General features: G+C 44.9%; 2 protein-coding genes across 2 annotated transcripts; both read left to right on the top strand.

Annotated features, from left to right (window-relative positions):
• On the top strand, nucleotides 6,064–11,752 carry LOC8073752 (disease resistance protein RPM1). Its single transcript, XM_021448851.1, has 2 exons — nucleotides 6,064–6,602; nucleotides 8,647–11,752. Exons 1-2 carry the CDS (start codon nucleotides 6,589–6,591, stop codon nucleotides 11,492–11,494), a joined length of 2,862 nt encoding a protein of 953 aa, XP_021304526.1. The 5' UTR covers nucleotides 6,064–6,588; the 3' UTR covers nucleotides 11,495–11,752.
• On the top strand, nucleotides 16,899–18,601 carry LOC8076410 (UDP-glycosyltransferase 708A6). The gene has a single exon (XM_002438210.2). It carries the CDS (start codon nucleotides 16,971–16,973, stop codon nucleotides 18,399–18,401), a length of 1,431 nt encoding a protein of 476 aa, XP_002438255.1. The 5' UTR covers nucleotides 16,899–16,970; the 3' UTR covers nucleotides 18,402–18,601.

Raw genomic sequence — 24,259 nt, 5'->3', positions numbered from 1 at the left:
TTACTAATTCCATGCAAGCATGTGGCAGCATACATTTATTTTCTCTCGAAAGATTTTGATTAATTATTAACTCGATATATAGCTGAGCCTAACAGTGTCTCAAACAAGTGAACAACCGTGTTGCATCGAAAGGCGGCCATCTAATTGTGACGCGACGATAGGAACCCGGACCCAAAAAAGAAGAAGAGGGAAAGGTGCCTGTTCTGTGAACCAGGCGTTAAAATAATCGCTGGCTTGCAAAAAATACTAATAATGCTCGTTCATTTCATATAACTGGATTCCATGAAAAATAATTAAAAAAATCCACTTCTTCTATATTTTTGGTGTCTGAAATTTAAGACGGTTTCAGATGATGGGATCCAAATCCAAAGATGCGATGCCCGCCCGTTCCTGCAAAGTGCTTGTATATTCTCGGTTAAGGCCTTGTTTAGTTCTATTTTTTTTTGTAAAATAGGAATAGTAGCACTTTCGTTTGTATTTGACAAATATTGTCCAATCATGAACTAACTAGGCTCAAAAGATTCTTCTCGTCAATTCCGACCAAACTGTACAGTTAGTTTTTATTTTCGTCTATATTTAATACTTCAGGTATGCGTCTAAAGATTTGATGTGACGAGGAATCCGAAAAATTTTGCAAAATTTTTTCGGAAGTAAACAAGACCTAATTCCAGTAGATAGATGAGATGAGAGAGCGCTGGTTGGAGGAACCAAAAAGGAGGGGGGGAAAAGCAGCTCAAGGAAGAAGAATCGTGTTGTGGTGTGGGCACCGGGCTACACTGACAATGAGTTGATGTTGAATGCTTGGCCCTCTTTTATCTACCAGCGACGTGTTCTTGGGCTGGCCGCTGGCGCCTGCTCTGCTTGTGCTCGTCACACTAGCGCACACTAGAGGCCAGGACCACCACGCGGTTCGTGGAATCGTCTCATCTCGGTTCGTGGAATCGCTGATTCTGCTGTCGTTTCTTTCGCTTGACCACGCGGAAGGGATTCTGTTTCTATGTGACAGAAACAAAATATACTCCTATTGACTACTGGTATATGTTGTTTAGTTCCTGAAAAATTTTGCAAAATTTTTCAAATTCCCCGTCACATCGAATCTTTAGACGTATGCATGGAGTATTAAATATAGATGAAAATTAAAACTAATTACACAGTTTGATCGAAATTGACGAGACGAATCTTTTGAGGCTAGTTAGTTTATAATTGGACAATATTTGTTAAATACAAACGAAAGTGCTACTATTCCTATTTTGCAAAATTCTTTGGAACTAAACAAGGCCCTAGAGCAAACCGATTAAGGGAGTGTTTGGTGGAAGCGCTAAAGTTTAATAGAGACAGTAGCACATTTATAACTATAGTAACCAATATTTATTTATATATTAATTAGGTTTAAAAAAATCGTTTCGCAAATTATTCTTCGTATGTAGTTTTTGGAACTAAAAAAGGCCGTAACATGCATCGTATCATTTCAAAATTTTCTTAAACTCCTTGATATGTATTTTTAGGATGTTTTACGTTTCCACCGTAACAAGGGTGGTTTGCAACCATTAGTTTCCTCACATGGGAATCATTGTATGATTCTTCTTTTCGCAGCTCTCATCTAGGCTTGTTTAGATTCTAAAAAATTTTGTAAAATTTTTCAGATTTCTCATCACATCAAATCTTTAGACACATGCATGAAGTATTAAATATAGACGAAAATAAAAACTAATTGCACAATTTGGTCGGAATTGATGAGACGAATATTTTGAGTCTAGTTAGTACATGATTGGATAATATTTGTCAAATACAAACGAAAGTGGTACTATTCGTATTTTACAAAATTTTTTGGAACTAAACTAGGCCTAAAAATTCTGACAAGGTCGAAAGCCCGAATAAGTGTGCAAGGGCAGGGAGGTTTACCAAGCTCACGAAACCAGTACTTGATGGTGCTAACAAGCAACCATGTGAACAAATCAACATATAGTTTTTGTTATAAGTTTCAGAAATAAAGAACCATCATATATAAGCTAAGATACATAGTACAGTTTCGTCCTAACGACTGCAACTGTGCCGTACAAATTAATACTACCGTAAATAGAAATGTGTTCTCCATCAGCTATTGAGCTGCTTTCAGCATTCGCGTGCAGTTATAAAAATTCAAAAGGTTTTCATCGCACATTGTTATTGTGCCATGCATGCTCTGTGATTCAACTTTTCAAGATCCAGAGAGAGAGAGAGAGAGAGAGAGAGAGCGCTACAAAAGGACGGACGGCATCTGGGTAGCCCAAGACCAGACACCAAGGATGCCTTGAGATCGGCAACAAGGAACTGATGTGTAGCTTGAGCTGCTTGCGCAACCATGGTGAGGAGACTCCGACAATAGTTATCTACTCCAGGGGCAAAGCAGGACGCTGCTGGTGCTCCCTTTTGCTTGCCTTCAAGGGCTAGCAAAGTACGTAGACACCGCCGAGACGGGAGAGCATCCCAATTCATCAGATCAGATCCATTCTGCCCTGCTGCTGTAATTACATTAGCAAACAGTTGAACTCGAGAGTATACAGACAAGTGGGAGGAGGAGAGAGTGCTGCCATGGCGGAGACCGCGTTGGGCATGGCTACCACGCTGGTGGGCAGCGCGCTCGGTGTAGCCTCGTCGGCCGCGAGAGAGGAGATGGGCCTGCTGCTTGGCGTGCAGGACGATATCTGGTACTTCCTCTGCTATTTCTTTATAGTAATATAATAAAAGCATACTAACCATATATACTCGCGTTGTTAGGAAACTTTTTTAAAAATAAATAAATAAATAAAATGGTTATATGTACGAGTTAGGTTTATATGTTGTTGAATCGAATTCTTATCAAAATTGGGCATAGCGATAAAAGAATTAGGAGCATACCCGCGCGTCGCTGCGCGAATCTGCGGATTAATTGATTATGTAGTATGATGATATGGACTATACTTATTTGTCTTGCTGACGCAGACATTACAGTTGTCATGTGTGCGCGCTATTGGATTTTAATTGTATATGTGATAGTGCATTTCTTAGGTGGATAGCTTGCATGCTTATAGAAATAGTTAGTGGGGTTTAGGATTATAAGAGTTATAGATTCAATATAAAACTAAAAGAATTGGGTTGAATTATAAGATGATGAAACCGCAAAACAGATAAAAACATATGCATGCTTTGTATATTTCTCATATATTAAAAATAGTAATCACATTTAGTGGAGGTGATGTGGATGGTTTGTATTAATAGATTAAAAGTTAGTGGGCTAACGTGCAGTAGCGTAGCCAGGGGGCTAGCAGGGGCCAAGGCCCCCTATGGTCTACAACTTTTGTATATATTTCTACTTTAACCACTAGTATAAGTAGTTATTTTAAAGGAAATAAGTTCTTCAAGGTCATATTTTTCATGCCTTTTTTTTTGTCTTGACCCCCTAATTTGTTTCTCTGGCTCTGCTAACGTATACATTAGTGGGACATGATATAGATAGTAAGAAATGACATAGATAGTTTGCATCTTGAGGGTCTTCGATTTTCTTGAGCTAGTGGCTTAGAATCTTTGATTTTGATCCTCCGCATAGTGTAACCCCCTCCTATCTCAGTTCATCGAGACACAATGCTCGTAATCTCATTTAGATCTTAGCTATGCTACTTTGCCCACCATGCCCTCTCTTGCACTTTACTTTTGTTTAGTACTTCAACCCTTTCCCCCTATATTTTCCTTGCCAAACCATCCTCAAGTCAGACCGTGTCTTGAGTCAATACTAAGCATTCAATTGAAATCCATTTTTCCTATATCACAACCATTGCTTGATTGTCATCCTTGGTTTGATTTAACAATCTCTTTAACGGACAGAAGTCCATATCTAGTACCTTATGTCTTGCTCTTCATTTTTCAAGTATGCTTACCAGTCAATTAATTATGAAACCCCAATTATGACCATCCATAATATAGACAAGCTTCAAATAGATAGACCAAAAAGATATCCATCAAATTCCCCTTTTACATTTTAACCATTGCTTTGTCAATTATGTGCTTGATGATAAATCATCTTGGACTCATTTCTCATTTTCATGTCACTTGCTTAATTTGAGCCCAATAGCATATGTCAAACCTAGGGATAAACCCATGCATACCCATCCTAGTGGCAGTCCGCGAGCTCATGGAGCACGTCAACATGGCCCAACGTGGCCACATGCGCACACAACGTTGTCGATAGCCATGGTGCCCGTCCGCCATGCAGCCCCAGTTGGATGCTGCCATGAACCTAGAGGAGCAAGAGCAGAAGGCAGCGGCTGGATAGTCATGAAGGTAGGTCGCTGAGGCCGGCACGGTGGCGCAGACAGGTGGCAGGAAACACCGAGAGGGATGACATGGATGGGCAAATGATATGATTGGGAGAGAGGGGGATATTTTTAAAGGCTGAACCGACATGTCAGAGCTACCAAACTATGAAATTCACATGGAATGTGGACAGAGTGGCGTGGAGGAGCTACCAAACTATGAAATTCACATTCACATGGAATGTGGACAGAGTGGCGTGGAGGACAAAAAAGTTTAGACCAATATAACGGTTCCTTTGTCCACCCAACTTTTTAATAGCACATGAAATTTGAAACTTTTATAGCGAAAAGATGTAAAAAAAAGCTTTGGCTCCTTTTAGCTTCTTCCCAGAAGCCGCTTTAAAACAACCCGTTTTGTAGGGCTCTAGGTGAATCGGGAGCAGAAGCCCCTTCGGAGCCCTACCGTGGCTAACTTGATTAAATGTTCTATCCGTTTAATTTATAGTTTTATAGATATATATATACTACCTCTATCACAAAAGAATGTAATTGTGGAAACTATGTCCGTCAGACTCACTCATGTTTAACTAACTTTACTATAAAAAGTATTAGCATTTATATCTCTAAATAGTATTTATTTTGAAAGTTTATTTTATAACTAATTTGATGATACTTATTTTGTATGACGAATGTTAGTACTTTATTATATTAATTTATTTAAAATTTAAACTGTTTGACTGCTTAAAAATAAGAATTGTACTCTTTAATGGAGGAAGGGAATAGTGATTTGTATGTGTTTGGTTGCATGGATTGAAGTCGAAGTATGGTGTTTAGGTTTTGTTTAGTTCTCATCTATAAACTTTTTACTTTATCATATTATTAAATATTTGGACTTTAATGGAGGAAGGGAATAGTGATTTGTATGCGTTTGGTTGCATGGATTGAAGTCAGAAGTATGGTGTTTAGGTTTTGTTTAGTTCTCATCTATAAACTTTTTACTTTATCCCATTAAATATTTGGATATATGTATTGAGTATTAAATATAGATATAATAAAAAAAAATTACACAAATTAATTAGATTTCGCGAGATAAATATTTTAAGCCTAATTAATTTATAATTAGATACTAATTATTACAATAACATATGTGCTAATGACGGATTGTTGCCGTTGAAATTTCACATTTTTTATGTTGAGGTTCGAAAAAAATTTATATTGGTCAAATTTTTCGGTTAAATTCATGTTATGCTTTAAAGTTACTCCAAACCACACTAAAATGACTCATTGTATCTTCTAGTCTTATCTAAGCCCTAAATTTCTTTAAATTTATTTAATTTTCTCACTCACATATTCCATGGCACTAGCATATGCAAGTCACCCACCTTTAGTCTGTTGTACTATCGCAATAATATATTATGTTATTTTATTGATATTATATACATTTATGACGAGTGATAGATTAGAAAGTTTTTTCAGTGAAATGATGTTAAAATTTTTAAAAACCTATTTTAAATTTAGTCTAAAATATCTTAGGCCTTGTTTACTTCCAAATTTTTTTGCAAAATAGCAATAGTAGCACTTTCGTTTGTATTTGGCAAATGTTATGCAATTATGGACTAACTAGGCTTAAAAGATTCGTCTCGTCAATTTCGACCAAACTGTGCAATTAGTTTTTATTTTCGTCTATATTTAAAACTCTATGCATACGTCTAAAGATTCGATGTGATGGAGAATCTGAAAAATTTTGCAAAATTTTTGGACTTAAAACCCTAAACCGTAGACCCTAAACCCTTTCGCAGTGCTCCCATTCGCGCGCATCGACCATGCTACCGCCGTCCGCTGCTCGTAGCGCCTGCCTCCCCTACGCCCCGGGCCCGGGGCGAGGCAAGAAGGGATCCGCAGCCATGGCTCATGAGGGGGCTGTCTCTGTCTGCCTGTCGGCACGACGGGCGCGAGGCTTGGCGCGTGAGGCGGGCAGGGACGTAGCCAACGCGCCAGCGTGCCCCAAGCGCAGCGCGCGCTGGCGCGTCCCTTCCCTTGGCGACCGGCGGAGAGCCGCTCCAGCGACTGTGTCACTGTGATGAGCCACGGTGGGCGGTGGCTAGCAGACAGCCGGTGGCGATCTGCTACGCCACCGCGGCTGCGGGGAGCCCCATGCCTGTGTCCGGCGCCCTAGCGGATATGGCCTGTGTCCTCACTCCTCAGCCTCTCAGGGGGAGCTCTCACCTGTAGCTGCTGGCAATCAACCGCAGTGACATCAACTAAGACTCAGTCGCACTCGTAGCCTGCAACGAACTTGAGGATCCGTAGGAGCACCCTGATGCGATTTCCATGGTATGGCTCTGATGCAGTTGTCTATTCAGTTCACTTATCACCACTTTCACCTGAAATTTGTGCGGAGTAATTATGCAAAGTACAATTTTACTTCAACCTCAAATATAAACTTCTTTTACAAAAAGTAATATTCGTATTACTCACTTGTCTAGAATACCTTGCTGTGCATAAGTGATGACTACTTCCTCCCATAACAGTGTTCTGGATTAAAGTAGACATGTAAAGTTAATCTTGATTTATTTTATTTTGTTTATAACGTTCAATTACAGTAACTTAAATGGGTTGGCAAGGCTTTGATCAATACATCTGTAAAAAAAAAACAGCAATAGCAGTGTGGAACTATGGATTTATTTCAGTTGAGGGTGAAAGTGTGATCTCGATTTGGTTGTAGAATTTGGAAACTTTTGGGTACGTTAGATGCGTTAACCTGATCTGTTTTGCATTCATCAATAATCATATGTGAATGAACAAACAGAGCAAAAGACAGTAATGTTATTGTTATGACTGTTCTATTCCATTAACTGAACAAGGTACAAAATACATGCATCTTGTGACTTCTCTGATTGCGTGAAAAACAAAACAATACATACATCTGGTTGCATTTCATTTCCATTCTTTTGCTTCTGATCTGATACACCATTTCTTCCCCGCCCTCAATAGGTTACCTTTGTTTTTTTTACTCGAGAACATGCACATAGTGCGGTGATAGGGATGCAGGAAGCACAACCCACAGTCGAGAGCTCGACTCCCCGTTCTCATTAAAAAGGCCACTCCTTGTGTTATTTTCAGCGAAATACATGGTCTATTAATGATTGCAGCGTGATATGCGGCCACAGGTGTGTCCTTGCCGCTAGTGGATCATCCTAATTAGCCAGGGTTTGTGGCCTTTTCTCAACCATGCGGAAGAGAATCTTCTACCTTCCCTTGAGTGCCTCAGGGGAGGTCTTATCCCCAAGTGTCAAGTGTTTTTTTTCATTCATAACATGTTACTAGCTGTTCCTTGATACATACATGTGCAATAATACCCTAGGGGGAAATGGGAAAATGCACTGTTCACTGATCTTATCTTAAGTTCTAAATTCATCAATATTGAAACTTCCTTGTCTTTGAATAAACACACTTTTCAGACTTTCAGTATTGAAACTTGGCAATGGCTGCACCATAGAGCCTTTATTTGTTGTTGGGCATCATGCTATATTTTCTATCACAACCAGGCACTAACACAATCTGCCAATCTATAAATCGAACCATCAATTCTGAAAACTAGTAAGCAGGAATTACACAATTCTCAACTGCTGTACTTCCACCAAGAGGGAACAGGCAAACACCCTATACTGGCCCAAATCTTACTTCGTCATCTGCTATATAAGTTATCTTCATCTGTTCTCCATGATCAAACTTACCTTGTGGTTATAGCCTCGACTCTTATACTCCACTGCTGCTACCTTGGTTTATAATTATCTGTCTCTGATCAATATAATACTACTCATGATACTGTGATCTGTAAATTTTACGTTATAAAGTAATGTCGCTGAGATATAAAACAAAGTTACAGTAGCCCAACAAAACGTGATTCACCCAATAACATGCTCCAAGCAAGGCATGGCTTTTCTAGTCATAGAGTAATTTGTAACCAAAATTTATCACAATCAGGTAGATGTTATAAAGTATGAGTACGGGTATATAGTTCTAGAAATCAAACAAATGAGAAGGAGAACTAAGATAAGTGATTTGATTAGTTAAGGGCTCAAATTTATCCAGGAGACGTTGAATTTTAAATTATCATCTTCTGAATGTTCACATTTGATGGGCTAGTCCACTAAATTGGAATCTATAGTGTAGTCTCTGAATCCAAAATGTAGAGTACAATATGCTAGGAAACTTCTAAATTTTCAAACATTGAAATATTGTTTTGAATGGATCATATATCTTTATAACATTTATAATGTATTGGTTTTATATATGGTGGAATATGTTAGAATGAAAGAAAGTATAATAAAAAAGCATGGGAAGAATATTTATCTACTCTTTCCATTATTGTTAGGTTCATCAGCGATGAGTTAAGGATGATGCAAGCTTTCCTCAGAGCAGCCGATGGAGCGCGTGAGAACACTGGGGTGCTCAAGGCGTATTTGGAACTGATCCGCGACTTGGCCTATGACATTGAAGACAGTCTTGAGGAGTTCATGGTTTTCATCAAGCACAAGAGCCTTGTGCAGCAACTGCTTAGCTTGCGAGCGCGTCATCGCATTGCTGTCCAGATACGCACTCTCAAACTTAGAGTCCAGGAGGTGAGCCAGAGGAACACACGGTACAACTTGATCAAGCTCACACCTTCCATCTCCAGTGATGTGACACTTGACATGGAGCTGACTCGAAATCTCACAGCACTATATGTTGAGGAAACACAACTATTTGGTTTGGACAAACAGAAGGAGAAACTAATGGACTTAATAGCCAATCCTAAGGTGCCCGTGGACATGGAGCCAGGAATAAGCAAATCTGGTCCAAGAGTGGTCTCTGTTGTTGGAATGGGCGGCCTTGGCAAGACAACTCTTACCAAGAAAGTGTATGATAGCAAGGATCTTGGTGACATTTTTGAGATCCGTGCTTGGATTGCAGTGTCTCAATCATTTGACCCAAAAGAGCTTCTCAAAGAGATGATCAAGCAACTCTTTGGGGCTCACTCGTTGAAAGAATTCTTAGAAGAACATCAAGGGCAAGTGCTGGAAGTAAAACACCTCACGAACTACCTGCGTGGAAGACTCCTGGAGAGAAAGTATCTTGTTGTTCTGGATGATGTTTGGACCCTTGAAGCTTGGAATTGCATGAGTATTGCTTTCCCAGAGAACAGTAAGGATGGCAGTTGTGTAGTATTGACTTCACGAAATCACAAATTAGCTGAGCTTTGTAGCCCCCCCTCACAGATATATCAGCCTGAAATCCTTGAGGAAAAAGATGCTAGAAGCTTGTTTCTGAAAAAGACAAATAAAAGCTCAGGTGACTTAGACAAAGATGATCGTACCAAGGGAATAGTTGAGAAGATACTGAACAAATGCGGAGGACTACCACTCGCCATAGTGACAATAGGAGGCCTACTAGCCAGCAAGGATACAAGGGAGTGGGAGAATCTGTACAATCAACTCCCTTCAGAACTTGCAACCAATCCTAGCCTTGAAGCACTGAGGCGAGTGGTTCATCTTAGTTACAACCATCTGCCTTCACATCTGAAGCCTTGCTTTCTGAATCTCAGCATCTTTCCTGAAGATTTTGAGATTGAACGCAAACACCTGGTGGATAGGTGGGTAGCTGAAGGGTTTGTAACAATTGCTACTAATAGGAGAACACTTGAAGAAGTTGCTGAAAGTTTCTTCTATGAACTCATCAGTCGAAGCATGATTCAACCAGCTAAGTTAGATGCTCTTGGAAATGTGAAGACTTGCAGGGTTCATGATATTGTGCATGATATTGCAGTGTCAATCTCTAGCCAGGACAACCATGTTTTCTTAGTCGAAGAGCATACAAGTTCCACCACTACATCAAAAGAAAGCATCCGGCACATATCATGCTTTGCGAATAGGAAACTGAATATTGGCATGGACTTAAGCTGTGTTAGGTCTTTTACTGTGTTTGGAGAACCTTTGGAGCCAATAGCGTCACTTTGTTCTTCTAAATTCAAGATGCTTAGGGTTCTGGATCTTAAAAATGCTGGTTTCCGTGCAGGGCAACAAGACATCAGAAACATCGGGTTGCTGCTACACTTGAAGTACTTGCATTTTCCTAATGTGGTTTCAGACATGTATTCTCTTCCAAGATGCATAGGAAACTTGCAAGCCTTGCAGACTCTAGACATTCAGAAATCAAGTTTTTCGGCACTACCAACTAACATGAGTAAACTTCAAAATCTTCGCCGTCTGCGGTGCAGCAGGGTACCAGAAAGTCCTCCCAGCAGCACCTTACATTTATTAAACCGAGCCAGCCATGGTGATCGTAATGCAACTGCCATTCTGCACATGACCTTGTCTAGCTGTTGGTCTTTTTCATCTGGCATTAAAGTGCCCAAAGGAGTGGGAAGTTTAAAAAGGCTACAAATACTAGAGAAGGTTGATATCAAGCGAACAAGTCGAAAAGCAATTAAAGAGCTAGGGGAACTAACTCAGCTAAGGAAGTTAGTTGTGAGAGGGAAAGGGGCCTCCAAGAAAAAGTGCAGTGCGTTCTGTGTAGCTGTGCAGAAGCTGTCCTCCCTCCGTTCCCTCAATGTGGGAACTAAGTCAACTTATGAAGAGGGTAAAGCAGATGGGCTGGATATGTTGGTTTCTTTTACATCCCCTCTCCCTTTCCCCTCTCTCGAGCGGCTCAAATTGAAGGGGCTTCTTCAGGAGATGCCTACATGGGTTGGTAAATGCGTGAGCTTGGTGAAGATTGACTTGAAGTATTGTGAGCTTAAGGAATTGGAGGCCGTAACTGAACTGCCAAACCTGATGCAGCTTCGTCTTTATCATATGGCATATGGTGCAGAGAAATTAGTGTTCCACAAGCATGCATTCCCTGAACTGAGGATCCTACAGCTTACTCATTCAGCGGCACTAAGGGAGGTGACATTTGAGGAGGGCAGCTCACCTAACATGGAAAAAATAAGGATCGAGGATTGCAGTCTGACATCAGGGATCAATGGTATCAAGCACCTTCCGAAACTCAAGGAGATTTATACCGTGGAATGTATATTGGCAAAGCAAGATGTGTTACAAGAGGAAGTGGACAAGCACATGAATCGCCCTGTGCTGCAAATGCTGTCCTGTGAGCCTGCAAACCCTGAAGAAGAGACTGAGGGAAAGGTGGAAGTTACGGAGTCAATTTCTGAAGCAGGGCAGAGCTTGCAGCTGCAGTCTTGATCTGTCCTTACCCTCCTCGTTGTCATTTGAGAATCAACGGCAAGTCGGGCCATGCTCCTGCACATCATAACGGACATTATTCTTCATTGTCACTCTCCGTTGATTATTGCAGTATCTATCGTGTGTACTATTCCATCAATTTGTGTCATTGTATCTTGTGGTTGCGGTTATGTGTAAATAATCTGACCAGCAGACTTGTTCACTGTATTCTGTACCGCATGCGTGCTCATGTCTGTCATAAGCAAAACTTTTCTCCTATATGTTTATATATATAGTGTGACCAACATGCATCTTATCTATAAGTCAATGTGCTTCCTTTGTCAGGGATCATTACAAGTGTTGGTCCGTACTATGTCAAGGCAAAACTGCTGCGTTGAAATATATGCTTGATGCTTCTGCTCGTTTGTCTAAGCGATATTTTCTTCTTCATCAGGGACAGTGTTGTTCTTTTGGCGTATGAAATCCGGCATCTGAAACTCTGAATTTCAGTGGCATCCCTACAAACAGAGGAGCAAATAATCAAACAGCAGTGAAGTTAGTACTATGCAATCCATCTTATCTTTAGATTGGCTCTGACCTCTGAGTATATGCTAACTGCACCCCAAAACATCATCTTCCGAAAGCACGTGAAAAACGTGAAACGATATTATTTGTTGAGAGTGTTTTTTTTTTTGGTGAAACTATTGGTTGAGAGTTGAGACTTGCGTGGTTAGCTACAGCTGCCCAATCACGAGCCAAACTGCAAGCACAGCTACTACGCCAGCGTACCTGTTTCGTTTCTTGTATACTCCTACGGTGTGTGTCGACGCTCTGCGTTCCTTGGCAATGGTGTACACGCTCTCTGAATTCTGATGATAGAGAAAGCCAGATTTGATTTAGAACTTGGTCGAGAGATGTTGTTGTTGTTTTTTTGTTTTTTTTAAAAAGGAGGAACCTCTACTTTTAAGAAAGCAAGAATCTAATGCAATACTGGGTAGACCATGTTTAACCATCGCAGCGTACCAGTGGCGGATCTAGGATTTTAATCGTGGGGGTACGAACAAAAACGATATAGTTTATTAACATGGACATAAGATAATTAGATCACTAAATGGTGATAAAATAGTTATGAATATAAAGTATTAAGGTTGTTGTATGAGCTGAACAGACTAGCAATTATATATAATAATATATTATACATGTATATGTTATTAAAAGGTATATATACCAGATGTTTTTCAAGCAATTTTGGGGGGACAGCTGTACCCCCATGTTACTACTCTACATCCGCCCCTGCAGCGTACAGTAAAGAAAACTAAGCGCCTATTACAAGATTCAAATTTCAATAATGTCGAAGGCATCACAGGACTAGGCTTGAACCCTTTCAGCCACATCATGATATCATCCTTGATCTTCTCAATACGTCCCTGTCCTCCTTATACATGACATCAGTGGAGGCTTTTGGAAACTTCTCTTGATAGCCATCTTATTCCTAGTGATCCAAAGTGCCCAGGCGAAACCTGCAAAGATAAACATGATTAACATGTTTGGGAGGGGCCCCTTGCCCTGCAGCCAAGATTCCGAAAGATCTAATTCCAATTATAAACCTACACAATGATACTCCAAACCAGTTTAACTAAGACACAGTTAAAAAGAATATGGTCAATTGATTTCCAGCAGTTCATCCGTGGGAGATCCATTGCTGACACTTTTGTCTACGCATTGGAACTCCTGCAAGTCTGTCATAAGAGGAAAAAACCAGCAATAGTGCTGAAGCTTGACTTTGCCAAAGCATTTGATACAGTGCATTGGGAGGGGTTGACTGCGGTGCTTAGTGCTCGAGGGTTCTCAGTCCAATGGATATCGTGGATTCGTACCCTGCTATCCTTGTCTCTGACAGCTGTCCTGGTAAATGGGTGCGCAGGCCCTTGGATCAAATGTAAGCGGGGACTCAGACAGGGAGATCCTATCTCCCCATACCTGTTTCTGCTGGTGGCTGAAACGCTACAGTGTCTCATCCGACAACAAGCTACTGTCAAGCACCCCACCGAAATGAACCTCCCGGCTGCTGTTCTCCAATATGCGGATGATACTCTGATTGTTATGCGGGGCGAGTTGGAGGGTGCTGTGGCTGTGAAGCAGACTCTTGACCTTTTTGCAGCATTCTCAGGGCTCAAAATTAATTTTGACAAAAGCACTTTGGTGCCGATCCACATGGATGAGACTGTGTCTGCTCAGTGTGTTGAGGCTATTGGTTGCAAACTTGAAAGTTTTCCGCAGCCATACCTCGGCCTACCCCTTTCAGTTCACAAGCTACCGATCTCGGCGTTTACCCCATACATTCAGAAAGCTGATCGTCGGTTGAGCTGCTGGCAAGCTGGTCTCTTGAACAAAATGGGAAGAACGGTCCTAGTGAACTCTGTCCTGGACTCTCAGCTAGTCTATCTGATGAGTTCGATTCAGGTGCCTCCAGGGGTCATCAAACACGTTGACAAGACCAGGAGGGCTTTCCTATGGAGTGGTGACAAGCAAGGGAAATCGTCCCCGGGTTCATGCCTTGTAGCTTGGACTGCAGTGTGCAACCCCAAGGAGTTCGGCGGGCTTGGTGTCAAGGACATTGGAGTGCAGAATGTTTGCCTACTTCTTAAACTCATCCACAGATTATACTGCCCTGGCTCCTCGGCGTGGTCGCAGTGGATCCAAGGACGCGTCTCCCTAGCTACACTGCAAGGCGAGGTTCATGGTGAGCATTGGCAAGTGCTGCGCCAGCTTCTCCCTCTCTATCAAGCTATAACCAGTGTCAAGCTGGGCAATGGAAAATCATGCTCCTTCTGGAACGATGTCTGGATTGGTGATGAAGCCTTAGCGGATGCGTTCCCGTCACTGTTCAGCCACTGCACTTTCAAGAATGGGTCTGTTCATGAAATCCTATTTAACGGACTTGAGCATTACTTTGTGCCCAGGCTCTCTCATGCTGCCCAGTCTGACATGGTGGGCATTCGGCTCCTACTCTCGCAAACCTCCTTGTCTAATGATGAAGACAGGCGCACATCATGCTTTGCCAAGGCCGATTCCTCACTTCACAGTGGCGCCATCTACAAGATGATCAAGGCACGAGGCCAACCTTCTGACCCATCAGCAGTTTTTGTGTGGAAAAGCTATGCACCGCCTAGGATCCAACTCTTCATGTGGCTTTTGGCACAAAACCGGATTCAGTGTCGCTCCAACCTTCACCGCAAACACATTGTTGATAACCCATACTGCGAGATCTGTCAGCAAGAAGAGGAAACAACACAACACATCTTATCCGCATGCCCCCTGGCGTCTCAGCTATGGCAGAGTCTGCAGATGACACCCCCTCTTCAAAACCTTGCAAATATTCAGAATTGGGTGCCTCCTCCTTCAATCCCCACGGATGGTTCCTCGACCTTCATAGCCTTGTGCTGTTGGCAGCTATGGAAGGCCCGAAATGAGAAGGTATTCAGAAACCAAAACACATCTCTGTCCCAGCTTCTCCAAAGCTGCATCTCCTTGGCAGCGCAATGGAGCATCCGCCTCCCTGTTAAAAAGAAACACTTAGCCCAAGTCTGGGAACTTGCATTCCAGGTGGCTCGACAAGGTCAAGGATAGAACTCATGCTACTGTTGTTGTATTTCTTTCCTTTCTTTGCTTGTATCCTCTGTAAAACTCCAAACCGTTTTGGGCACATGTGATTAATACATACCAGGTGGGGAACGCCTCCCCCCGTTTAAGTAAAAAAAACAAATATTTCCTCCGTTCTAAATTATAAGTCGCTTTTACTTTTTTAGTTCATCTATTTTGCTATCTATCTAAACATATTATTTATCTGTATAGTAAAATAGATGTACCAGAAAAGTCAAAGAAATTTAGAACCGAGGGAGTACAACATTTTCCACTACCCATCCACCCCTTTTTGATAAGACTCAGCCCCACCTAGAGCTTATATTATTAAAGACTTGCCATAAGAAAAAGTGATCGTAAAAGCTATCCTACATTTCCAAATTACTCCAGCCACCTGCTGGGAAAACCTCAGTTGGTCAGGAATCCGTACAAGGATTTGGTGGAATAAGGCCTTGTTCAGTTTCACCTAAAAACCAAAAATTTTTCAAAATTTTCTGTTACATCGAATTTTGCGACATATACATGGAACATTAAATATAGATAAAAAATAACTAATTACACAACCTGTAATTTGCGAGACAAATCTTTTGAGTCTAGTTAGTCCATGATTGGACAATAATTATCAAATACAAACGAAAGTGCTACAGTGGACCAAAAAGTTTTCGTGTAGGAACTAAACAAGGCCTAAGATCCTTGTTTTTCCAAGACTCAAGTTACGAGTCAGAGTTTAAAGAAACTGACTGAGCGAAAAATTTTGGATTCGTTATTGTAGCACTTTTGTTTGTATCTAACAATAATTGTCCAACTATGAACTAACTAGGTTTAAAAGATTCGTCTTGTAAATTACAGGCAAACGGTGCAATTAGTTATTTTCTTTTATCTATATTTAATGCTCCATGTATGAGTCTAAAGGTTTGATGTGATAGAAAATCTTGAAAATTTTTGAGAACTAAACAAGACCCGAAAGCTCGTTACGTAAAGAATTCCAGCTCTCAAACTCAGTTACTGACAGAGATCTAAATCCACATACCAGTCATCTTGATCCCAACATTCAAGGACAGAACACTATGGCTCCCTTACCATTTTATACATGTTCTCATAGGCAATCTTTAGAGGGACATCCTGCAGCTAAATATCTTGCCTAACTCCATTTCCTACCTTAAAAATGGCACCCCATTTGAACAGATTCTTTACTTTATGCAGGCCTTGCCAGAATTGAGAGCTCCCCTTGCTCGTAAAGAAGTTACAGCCATTCAAGTATTTCACTTTGAGAATCTTAAACCAAAGAGCATCAGCATGTTGTAGGATTTTCCAAATCCATTTTACTAGCAATCATTCATTCATGACGAGCAATTTAACGATGTGATATTTATTTTTTTCCTCAGTCCCTAGCCATAAGAAATTTGCTCTTATGCTGTCCATCTTTTTGTGTACCCCATTTTGGGGACAGTAAAATCCCATGAAGTAAAGTGGAATGCTGCTCCGACATGTATTAGTCAAAATCTGTCTCCCACAGAAGCAGATGTTTGCCCAACGGCAGGGTAATGATCAACGGTCAGCAGAGCGCCACCGCGGCGCCTGCCGTAGTTGTTGCATCGTGCGGTGCAGATTCGGTAGCACCCGTGCTGCGCAGCTACCACTGTCTCGCTCGAAGCCGGTGGCAGGGACCCCGGCCCCACCGTCGATGTCAACCTCCGGCGACCACACCGGCGGGGCCGCGTGTAGGTTGTTGCTTCGTGTGGTGCACATTCGGTAGCGCCCCCACCTTATTTATTAGTGCCTCCCTGCAGGTTTGTTTAGCAACCACTGTCACGCCGGCCGGAAGCAGGCAGGTCGCAGTTGTTAGACTTGGCGCATGGCCCCATCGGCGATGCCGGCCTCCGGCGACCACACCGGCGCTACACCGCACGTTGTCCTGCTCCCGAGCGCCGGCATGGGCCACCTCGTCCCGTTCGCCCGCCTCGCGGTGGCCCTGTCGGAGGGACACGGCTGCGACGTGTCCTTCGCCGCCGTGCTGCCTACCGTGTCGTCGGCGGAGTCCAGGCACCTGCGCGCGCTCTTCGCCGCCGCCCCGGCCGTCCGCCGGCTCGACTTCCGCCTGGCGCCGTTCGACGAGTCCCAGTTCCCCGGCGCCGACCCCTTCTTCCTCCGCTTCGAGGCCCTACGCCGGTCCGCGCCGCTGCTCGGCCCGCTCCTCGACGCCGCCCAGGCGTCCGCGCTCGTCACGGACATCGTCCTGGCCTCCGTCGTCCTGCCCGTCGCCAAGGCGCGGGGCGTCCCGTGCTACGTCCTCTTCACGTCCTCCGCCGCGATGCTCTCCCTATGCGCCTATTTCCCCGCCCACCTCGACGCCAATGCCGCCGCCGGCGGCGGCCGCTTGGGCGTCGGCGACGTCGACATCCCCGGCGTGTATCGGATCCCAAAGTCCTCCGTCCCACAGGCGCTGCACGACCCCAAGCATCTCTTCACCCAGCAGTTCGTCGCCAACGGTCGCGGTCTCGTCGCCGCTGACGGCATCCTTGTCAACACGTTCGACGCCTTCGAGCCGGACGCCATTACGGCCCTGCGTCAAGGCTCCGTCGTCTCCGACTTCCCGCCTGTGTTCGCCGTGGGGCCGCTGCAACCGGTGAGGTTTCAGGTGGCGGAGAAGCCGGCGCACTACATGAGGTGGCTCAGCGCGCAGCCGGCGCGGTCCGTGGTGTACGTCAGCTTCGGCAGCCGCAAGGCCATATCGACGGACCAGCTCCGGGAGCTCGCCGCCGGGCTCGAGGCCAGCGGCCAGCGGTTCCTGTGGGTGGTGAAGAGCACCGTCGTGGACAGAGACGACGCCGCCGACCTCGCCGACCTGCTTGGGGACGGGTTCCTGGAGCGGGTGCAGGGCCGCGCGTTCGTGACCAAGGGGTGGGTGGAGCAGGAGGAGATCCTGCAGCACGGCTCCGTCGGCCTTTTCATCAGCCACTGCGGGTGGAACTCCGTCACGGAGGCGGCGGCGTTCGGTGTGCCGGTGCTGGCGTGGCCCAGGTTCGGCGACCAGCGCGTCAACGCCGCCGTGGTGGCGCGCGGCGGGCTCGGCGCGTGGGAGGAGCGGTGGACCTGGGATGGGGAGAAAGGCTTGGTGACCGGAGAGGAAGTGGCTGAGAAGATCAATGCCGTGGTCGGCAACGATGTGGTGGCGAGGAAGGCGGCCAGGGTCGGCGACGCCGCGGCGGCGGCCGCAGGCAAGGGCGGCACGAGCTACCAGAGCTTGGCGGACTTCGTCGGCCGGTGCCGCGACGCGGGGTGGTAGGCACGACGGATTTCGATCGGTCGGCTGTGAATCTGTGATATATATATATATATATTTTTTGTGACTTCAGTTGTTTTCTGAGCCGAGGTGACCGACGTTTGCACCGTGTCTATCTATCTTTTTTAATCTTGTTAGTATTATTACTGTTGTGTAAAACACTGATATAGTGATATATATATTGTCGCAACTCCTATCTATCATTGTACTTGGTTATTTCTTCTTGTATATACCTCCCAAAAGTCTGCACAAGGAATTTCAGAAAGTTACACATTGATAGGGCAAAGCAAGTAATCTGTACAGACTGACACAAATTTGGTCATTTGGAGAAATCCTAATATTAGGCCTTGTATACTTCTACCCAAAAAGTCAAAATTTTTCAAGATTTTCCATCACATCGAATCTTTAGATGCATGCATGAAGTATTAAATATAGATAAAAATAAAAATTAATTGGTCGAAATTTACGAGACGAATCTTTTAAACCTAGTTATTCCATGGTGAACAATAATTACCATAAACAAACGAAAATACTACAGTATCGCGAAATTTTTTCTTTCCGAAACTAAACACGGCCTTAGAGGCCTAACACGGTTCCTGACACTGACCGTTTACTGTTTCTACACTGTACACGACACTATTTCACCACTGTAGGTAACACTGTTTAGCCCTTTTTTTATTGTTCTCCGGTCACTATTTGTTGCACTATTTATTTTCGTTTTTCTGTTCATAAAAGCCGGTGCAGCATGGCGGCGCTCACCGTGCTAGTAGTATTTGCTGTGGACCTATGGTACATTCTATTCGTAATTTCGTATTCAGGCCTTGTGTTTCTAGCCACTTTCTATGGTATGCTTTGTGCTTCTAGCCTAAAAATACGACCTTGCATTAGTACAAACTGAAATTTCTAAATTGTCCTTGCATTAGTACAAACTGAAATTTCTAAACTGTCCTTTTGCATTAGTACAAAATAAGTACGATGAAATTATGAACACATTAAATGAAATTGAAGAAAAGTGATTTTAAGCATTAGTACAAACTGAAATTTCTAAACTGTCCTTTTGCATTAAATGAAATTGAAGAAAAGTGATTTTAAGCATTGTTCTATGTCCCTTTAGGCAAGAATAGGAATATATGGGTGTGAGAAAAGGCAGCACAGTTTTGTGTCTTTTTTTTTGTCTTTCCACATAGCCTTATTAAACGTAAACGATACAGACCTCATTCTTTATAGCTATCAAATTTACCTTCAAAAGAGGGTCGGAGCTTCGGAGTAGACCACCATTAATTGCAACGGGCAATCGTGCGTCTTCATGCAAATCATGTTAAATTTTAAATTTTTCATGTTAACCGGCAGTGATTGAGAGCAGTACCCAGAATCTTTCTCTTTGCCCTTTGTGGCCGTTATGGTATTGAACATGCTTTCGGTTACAATTTTAGTTATATATACATACAATCAAGTATGTGATGAACAGATATGAACGATTAATAGGACAGTTTTCAAAATACAACTTTTTCCACGAAGAGCCTTTCAGTGCTGGTACGCTTTCTTCACCCTTTCCAAGTACGACTCTAAAGTTTATTCACTATTTTAAAGATCTTTCTCCCATTTAAAAGACGAGAAGCTAGGCGATTATCAGCTGTGTTGTCAGAGGATTTTTTATTATTACTGCGGTACGGATGTCCTACACTAATAAGCCATTTAGCATCAATGTTCTCCAAGCAAACCACACATCATTTGTATCCTTTCCTAACTTGTCCCGACAAGCAACCAAAGCTTGGTGGGTTAGTGATTATTACGATATTACGAATAGCAACACTTTCAAAGTGAAGTGCTCTCGCTTGTACTTGTCCTATACCTTGACACCTTTTTGCCACAGTTCTATTAGATCACCCACCAATGGTTGCAGACACCAATACCATTGCCAGGTTGCTTTGACCCATGCATCAACAATGACATCATAATGTAGGTGCGCTTCATACACAACCAAGGCGGAAGGTTGTATATGCACAAAATCACAAGGTAGGTGTTGTGTTTCCTGCTAACCATGTTGAAAGGATTGATCCCATTCGTATTCAACTCGAGTCTTATGTTCCTTATTTTCCTTGAAAATCACTTATTGTATCTGAAATTAATAGCCCTCCACTATGATGAATCGGTTGGGTGTATGACCTTTCCAATTCACCTTTGTTTGGCATGCCATCTCATCAGCCTTGTTGTCTTTTCATTCGCAAATTACCTCTTTCAAGCGTGGAATTATAGAGAAATATCGCACAACCTTATCAGAGGAACCTTTGTTCCTGTCACCTATCATCGCCTTAGACTGGACACACGCATCCGTCTCTGCTTATTTGTCATGGTAGAATATGCAATCATTTGATGCATGCATGAATTTTTTGTACTTAATTCCAGCCCTATTGGATAGATCATTTTGCTTCGCCTGATATGTGTTCTCGGGCAACTCATTTGGTCGTGGAAGTATCTTCTCCAAATGAGTTAATAAATCATTGAATCCTTTGTCGGATAGAGCATTCCTTGATTTGAACTCAAGTAGCAAAATGTCAGCTTCCAACATAGTTACAGTAGAACCAGAGTACAAGCGGTGCTCTTGCATCCTTTGTCATTTGCTCCAACTTCTTCAAATTTCTTGCATTGAGGAACTCTGGCTCCCCATCACATATCATCTTGTCTAGAGCCCACATCATAATCCACTAAAGTGTCATGACCTGTTCATCGATGGTTTCTTGCATGGTGTCGGCGTCTAGACTCGTGGTCTAGACACAAACGAGTATAAGTATGCGTGACTACCTAAGTCCGGATGGTGATGCAAGTGGAACACAGAGAATTTATACTGGTTCGGGCTAGGGATGCCCTACGTCCAGTGAGATCGATGATCTGTATTGCCTTGCACCCAAAGGTGCTTGTAGTAGGGGAGTACAAGCGGGTTGCGAGAGAGGGCTAAGTCCCAGGTCTCGGCTTTATGTGGTGGACAGAGTGCTAGTTGCTACTCTATGAGTGAACTAGCTTGGAATTCTGAAGTGTGTGTGTGACGTGGTTGAGCTTGCTTTCGTCGTGTGCCTGTCTTGGCCATGAACCCTGGCTCCCCTTTTATAGCCTCAAGGGGAGGTAGGGTTTTACGTGAGCGATTGGAAACTTTCCCTGCCGAGAGGTGGATCCACAGTCCCGACCCTGTAGAGACTCGCCCATCCCGTCCTCGAGGCATGGCTGATAGCATGGCTGCTCCTGTGGAGGATTACCGAGCCTTGTTGATGTCGTGGGGGTCGGGTCGGCGATACTGCAGCCTGTCATGTTAACAGTGAGAGAAGACAGCAAATAGTGATGTTGATTAACCTCTCCCATTCCTCTTTTACTGTGAGGCGGTGCACCATAGTGAAAGAGGTAAGGCTGCACAGTGAAAGAGGTAAGGCTGCAGTGTCCAGGGTGGTTGGAACAGTCGCCACCTTGCCCTGCTGCGGTATGGGAGTCACTGCGCCTGTCATGTCATGGGTACGGGCGCCGTGCGTTGGAAACTTTGCCCTGGTCAAGCGAAGCGGCGTTGGCGCCCGAGCCCTGGGGGGGTCGGGCGAGACGGAACTTACGCCCGAGGCCAAGGGGGGTCGGGCGAGGCGGTGTCTGCGTCTGAGCCCCGAGGGATCGGGCGAGACAGAACTCGCGTCCGAGGCCTGTGGGGTCGGGTGAGCCGCGATTTGGGCCCGAGATCGAGGAAGCAGATGGGCTGGGGCCCGCGTCCTGGTGATTGTGGATGACTTGCTTTGTCTTCAGCGTTTCTTATTGCTCTGATTTGGGTATCCCTTTTTATGGTACCCAACAGTAGCCCCAGAGCCTTTGAAGGGGTGAGCTCACCTCTTCAAAGGTTCTTCCTTTTGGAGGGACCATTTTTTGTTGACCGGGAGCTTTTTCTTTACTTCCTCCGGAGGGTGCGCGCGAGCGCACCCACCGGGTGTAGCCCCCGAGCCTTTTGGAGGAATGGTGTTATTCCTTCAAAGGCTTTTACCCCTGAGTGATGTAGTCGGGAGTATCTGAGGGATAGGTTGCGTGTTTTTTACACGTAGTGCCTGTTCCCATGGTGCGAGGAAGCCCCCGAGCCCTTTCCCCGCAAGGGTCGATCAGGTTCTTTCTTGTCTTATTAATTACGTCCCTCATTCATCCTTTCGCTCGGAGGAGGGGTGGGTCGCGCCGTACTACCCTCGATGGGCGAGTATCGACGTTCCCCGGGAGCTGCAAGCGGGTAAATCCAAGTGGATGTCCGAGCCCTATTCGATAAAGGTCGGCTTGTGGCCTTATGGGCACACCTCAAAATACCCGAGGACAGTCACAGTGGATGTCGGAACCGTTCGCTAGGTCCCGAGGGCTCGGTGCCTCCCTCGATGGGATCCCACTCGCGTGACACCCGCATGGGTCTTGGATATGACTGGTAAAGATGCGCCGACCTTTTTGAGGGGTTCGGACCATGGCCTCTATTGTGCTCATCTTCAGTCATCCCTCACTCGGTCATCCTGAGGCGACTGTTCGAACCTGTTTTGCAGGTCAGTCTCACAACCTCTGGAACATAGGTGGCCATAGCCTGGGGATTTTTGGCCTCGAAATGCTTTCTGATTTTGTTTGTAGAATTGGGGTCGGGCAAGACAGAATCTGCGCCCAACGGGAACCGCCTTGCGATTTTCGCTCGGGGTTAGCAAGGGGTCGGGCGAGACGGAGTCTGTGCCCGACGAAGACCGCCCTGCGACCTTGGTCAGCAGGGGGTCGAGCGCCGCTTGCCCTGGAAGGAACCGCCCTGACATAACTTTTCAGGGCGCTCCTTTTGAGGTGTGGCGCGCGGGGAGTCGAAACGGCCGTGCCGTTGTACCCCGTCTGGATGCGACGTTTCACCTACGAAATTAATGCGTGCGGCGGGCGTGAGAATCGGAGGGAGTTGGCGCTTCGAGTTTTTCACCTGGTGGGAAGCGGGCGACGGTTGCTCTTTCTTCCCTTTCGATCTTGCGTGCGGGCGGTGTGGCCGCGGTACGCTCTCTCTATAAAAGCAGCCGCGGGGGACTTGGTTTCTTTCCTCCTGCTCCTGCGCGAAGAAACTCTTGCCTCCTGCCTTTTCTCGTGCTGCCATCTTCTCCACCTCCGCCGCGCAGACGCCCTACTTCACCCAAAGCCATGGCTGGTGTTGAGGCGTGGCCGCCCTGCAATGTTACCAGGTCCGCGATGGAGGCGCGCATGAAGGCAGGGATCCTCCGCCCCATCACGGACGCCAGGCAGCCAGAGTGGATCGTTCCCTCGGCGAACGACAGGGAGCCGAACCCGCCTCAGGGCTATGTGGTCTGCTTCCTATCGTTCTTAGACCGGGGTTTGGGATTCCGGCCAACCGCCTGATCCGGGCGATTCTCCATCACTATGAGGTGGAGCTGCATAACCTCAACCCAAACTCGGTAATGCAGGCAGCCGTATTCGCCACGCTGTGCGAGGGGTTTCTGGGGGTTCCTCCCCACTGGAACCTCTGGCTTCATCTTTTTAAGGTGGATATGTCCGCCCGCTACGTGAGAGGGGAGAAGTTCCCCCTGTGAGTTGGCGGTTGCACGCTGCAGCTCCACCAGTAGCGGTCCGGCCAATACATCTGGAGCGCGATGCCCTCGTCGAATCGGGGGTGGCAGAACGGGTGGTTCTACATTCGGAACGACGGCGGGCTGCTCCCGGAATACACCGGGAAGATGGTGAAAGAGTGCCCCCAGAAGTGGGTGTGGGGCGCTCCTGCGGAGGAGCAAAAGAGGCTCGCCCCGCTTCTTGCGGGGCTTGAGAAGCTGCGCGACGCCCGAGTCACCGCGGCCACGGTGGCGATGGCATTCCACAAGAGGAGTCTG

Source organism: Sorghum bicolor, chromosome 10, assembly GCF_000003195.3.
Source record: "Sorghum bicolor cultivar BTx623 chromosome 10, Sorghum_bicolor_NCBIv3, whole genome shotgun sequence".
In the NCBI taxonomy this organism is placed as follows: domain Eukaryota; kingdom Viridiplantae; phylum Streptophyta; class Magnoliopsida; order Poales; family Poaceae; genus Sorghum; species Sorghum bicolor.
This window is presented reverse-complemented; position numbering and strand designations above follow the sequence as displayed.